This window comes from Coffea arabica, chromosome 9e, assembly GCF_036785885.1.
Source record: "Coffea arabica cultivar ET-39 chromosome 9e, Coffea Arabica ET-39 HiFi, whole genome shotgun sequence".
NCBI lineage: Eukaryota > Viridiplantae > Streptophyta > Magnoliopsida > Gentianales > Rubiaceae > Coffea > Coffea arabica.
The window spans coordinates 6568484-6573046 of record NC_092327.1 but is presented as its reverse complement, the minus strand read 5'-3'; the positions used below and the strand labels follow the sequence as shown (position 1 = coordinate 6573046).

The following is a 4563-nucleotide window of genomic DNA, read 5'->3' as shown; positions in this document are numbered from 1 at the left end:
CAAACTAAAGACATCTCCGTCTAAGCAAAACAAGCAAAAAAATAGTAAAGGAGAGGAGAAGTTTAGTCCATTTAACCAAATTTCTCAAAAAACCAAAAAAAGACTCATTCTATCCCTGTAAAAGCTTGTCATTACCCAAAAAAAAAAGACTCGTTATTTCACTTATTGCTAATTGTATCCCAATAAAAGCTCATCACTTCACCCAAACTTGTCATTTGTCAAAATGGGTTTAGAATGCTTTCTACAATCCAAATCAGACGAAACTAATTTCAAAATAATTTGATCAAGTCACATCAGCTTAGTTTGATCTTGAACATTCATTTTAACCTTTTTTTTAATTCTGAAATAAATGATCTAGATCGACCGAATTGATATGGTACAATCTAAACCAAAAGGAGTTTGGTGCACCAACCCTTTATCCCACTGAGACTCTTCAAGCCCCTTCTATATGGTAGGTGTGGAGAGGCCAATTCGCCAAGGCCACATGTCAGTTCGGACAGGTGACATGTCAGTTCATGCAAGCTAGGTCTGACTTTTACGAAGGCTAGTTCGGGCAAGACCACCGCCCCCTAACTGGATGGGCTGAGTGGGCCGGAGCTCCCAAGCCTTTGGGAACCAGCAAACCGAGTCCAAAAAGGAGTCCACTACTAGTAGCCTATTAGGGCTCATAATCCTATAAGGAAAGTACTATCCAGAGTCCTATAAATATAGTACAACGGGATAAAACAAGGTACAGCATCTACAGTAACTATACTATTGCTCTACTCGTAGATATCACTGATTTGACCGTCGAAGTAACTATTCATCCCTTTGCAAGTCAGTTCAGGACCACCTTACTGGCACCAGTTCGCTCATTCTCAGTTCGCTCAGCCCTCTGCTGCTCTGTTCGGATCGTGCTCTCGACAGTCGCATCAATTCACGCCGTTTTTGGGAAAGCAATTCTTCTCTTGCAAAACATGCCGAGGACTAGATTTCACAGGAATGCTGATGAACCCAAAGGGAACGAGCGGAGCGATCCCCAAAATCCCTATCAAGGACCAACCCCTGATGAGGAGGAGGCTGAGCCCTCGCGGATCCTACCTGAACAGCTGGTACAGGCGGTGGCAGAGAACCTTCCCACTTTCGAGACAATTGTGAACTACTTGAAGGGTCTGGTCGGAGATCTGCGCGACCCAGAGCCGAGGGGCAAGAAGGTGAGAAGATTGGAGCCGTCAGAATCTAGGATGGGGAGCCTCAGTCCCTGACAAAAGCGGGCACGGAAGGAGCCCCCTCACGAGCAGATAGAAGTTCTGGAGTCCTCTGGCGGGAACTCCCGAACAGACCACCATGAATCCTTTCGGGGAATCCCTCAGAGGGAGTACTCTCCGAGGAAATGAGAGTATCCAGTTCAGGATGAACTGGACCTGTTATTAGATCCGGAGGGGAACAAGTATTCTACCTCCCCCTTCGTGCCAGACATCGAGAATTACCCCTTACTCTCTAAGTTCAAAATATCAAGTATGAAGTCCTACAATGCGACTACGGATCCGGAAGATCATCTATTCTCATTTTTTACTCACATGTGCCTACAAACGGCTGCTGGTGCAATCCGGTGTAAAACTTTTCCTATGTTCCTCGAAAGAAGGGCACGTCAGTGGTTCCAAGGGTTGTCCCCACGGTCTATTCGGTCCTTTGCTCAGCTCGCGCGTCTATTCGCAGCTCAGTTCGTTTCGTCACGAGCCTTCTCCAAGAACACAGCTCACCAGATGACAATTCAGCAAAAGTGAGAAATCCCTGTGCTCGTACATGGTGTGGTTTAACGATAAATCCCTTTAGGTCAGGGACGGGGATCACAAGGTCGTCATGGCCGCCTTCATCAATGGGTTGCGCGTGTAGAAATTGTACACCGAGTTCATCGAAAAACCTCCCAAGTCTGTTCGGGAGATACTGGACCGTGCTCATGAAAGAGCTAACACCGAAGAAGCCCATCGTCTGAAAAGCGAATAGGAAAGACTGAGGGACGAAAAGAGAAGAAAGAACGTGGACCTGAGGGACGCACGAGGAGGTCAGGCATAGAAGAATACCATCGACCGTTTGCCAAGGAGCAGGCTCTTCGAATAAGAAAGGGGATGGACCCCTCTAACGACACCAAGAGCTCAGGTCCTCGCGGTGATGGAACAGGAAGATCTCTCTCAATCTCCCAGAAAGCTGGCCGGTAATAAGAGCAAGAAGGATCAAAGTTTGTATTGTGCTTACCATCGGGGTGTAGGACACGATACAGAGGACTGTCGAGATCTCAAGAAAGACATTGAAGAGCTGATCAAACAAGGACACCTAAGACAGTTCATACGGAACTGACGAATTGAACAGAGGCGAAGGGAGTACAAACGAGAAGGTATGAACTACTCACGAGACCGACCCCGGAGTCGTAGGGACCGAACTCACGAACAGGAGACTCAGAACTTGGCGGGAGTAATCAACACTATAGCGGGAGGACCTGTCGGAGGTGATAGTCATGCAGCTCGACGAAACAACTACCCACTCCCTAGTGGAGAGAATCCGAGTAAGCGGTTGAAAATGTACGAAGAAATCATCTATGAACCTGATGATGCAGTTCCTCTCGTTTCTAATAACCATGAAGCTATCGTGATAGAAGTCATAACGTGCAACTATAAAGTGAAAAAGGTGTACAAAAGGTGTACATAGACAATGGGAGCGCCATTGACATGTTATATTACAAGACTTTCAAAGAGTTGCAGTTGGAAGACAAGCAGCTCATCCCAATCCGAACTCCCTTGATTGGTTTCGCAGGACCACCAGTAAAACTTGAGGGAATAATAACTCTCATGGTCACAGTGGGGGTGCCGCCGAGATGTCGAACTATCCCGATGAATTTTGCGGTGGTGAAGGAGCTATCATCGTATAACATGATCCTAGGGCGGCTTACCCTAAACGCACTTCGAGCTGTTTGCTCAACTTTACACCTTAGTATGAAATTTCCCACACCTACGGGAGTAGCTGAGATGCTAGGGGATTCAGAGATGACTCGGACCTACTATATCGCAACTCTCAAGGGTAAGGAGAAGCTGGTGGCTCAAACGACCTACTTAGAGCCTTGGGAGCTAGCAGGGAAGAAAGCGAGACTGGAGATAGATGAGGGGCTGCTTGAACTACCGATTAGCAAATGACGATCGAATCGTGTGGTCAGGGTCGGCTCATGCTTGGGCTAACAGACCAGGAAGGCGTTCGAATCCCTTCTGGCGGAATATGCTAAAATTTTCGCATGAAGTGCGGACGATATGCCAGGAGTCATGCTTGAACTGGCTATCCACAGGCTGCACGTAGGTCCCAACGTCCGACCTGTGCAGCAGAAGAAGAGGAACTTTACACTAGAACGGAATGAGGTCGTCAAGAAAGAGGTGGACAAGCTATTGGAGGTTAGGATCGTAAAGGAGGTCTACTATCCGACTTGGCTGGCCAACCCGGCGCTAGTGGAAAAGGACGACAAGGTTTGAAGAATGTGTATGGACTTCACCGATCTGAATAAAACCTGTCCAAAGGATTGTTATCCCCTGCCCCGGATAGACCTACTTGTGGACTCAACTACGAAATATGAGATCTTCTGTTTTTTGGATGTCTTCAAAGGGTACAACCAAATAGCCATAGTTGAGGAAGATTAGGAGAAGACCTCATTCATCATAGAGTACGGTACGTATTGCTACGTCGCCATACTCTTCGGACTAAAGAACGCAGGGGCAACGTATCAGAGGTTGGTGAATAGGCTGTTCATCAACCAAATAGATCGAAATATGGAGGTCTACGTGAATGACATGCTGATTAAGAGTAGAACTCAGGAGCAGTTCATCACGAATCTTAGAGAAATCTTCAACATCCTTCGGAGGTCACAGATGAAGTTGAACCCCAAGAAATACACTTTCGGAGTCAGGTCGGGCAAATTCCTAGGGTACATGATATTCAAAAATAGAATAAGAGCCAACCCTGACAAGGTGAAAACCATCATGGATATGGCTCCCCTAAAAAACATTAAGGAAGTGCAGCGGCTAGCTGGTAAGATGGCGGCCTTGAACAGGTTCCTATCGAAATCGGCAGATCGAGGTTCCCCCTTCTTCAAAGCTTTAAAAAAGAGGTCCCCAGTTCGAGTGCACCCCTGAGTGCCAAAAGGCATTCAACGAACTGAAGGCTCACATCGCTGAACTGCCAACCTTAACTTCTTCTAAACAGAGCAAAACTCTGTTCATCTACTTAGCTGTGGGAGAAGAGGCAATCAGTGCGGTATTAGTTCGGGAGGAAGGCAAGGCCCAGAAATCGGTGTATTATGTCAACTGTGCTCTGCAAGGGGCTGAGACCTGATATTCTGCGGTAGAGCGATATGTCCTGGTGCTTGTTCACACAACTCAAAAACTCAGGTCATATTTCCAGGCTCACCCCATCATGGTAGTGACCGATCAGTCCTTGAAGCATCTAAGCCTGATATGTCAGAGAGAATGGTCAAGTGGGCTGTAGAACTGTCCGAGTACGATTTTAGTTTCCAGTCCTAGACGGTCATCAAAGCCCAGGCACTAG

General features: G+C 47.0%; 1 protein-coding gene across 1 annotated transcript; it reads left to right on the top strand.

The window, feature by feature from the left end:
• The first annotated feature begins 3278 nt into the window (after positions 1-3278).
• Positions 3279-4538, top strand: LOC140014578 (uncharacterized). The gene is made up of 3 exons (XM_072065634.1): positions 3279-3488; positions 3726-4069; positions 4364-4538. The coding sequence occupies exons 1-3, from the start codon at positions 3279-3281 to the stop codon at positions 4536-4538; spliced, it is 729 nt and encodes a 242-aa protein (XP_071921735.1).
• The last annotated feature ends 25 nt before the right edge of the window (positions 4539-4563 follow it).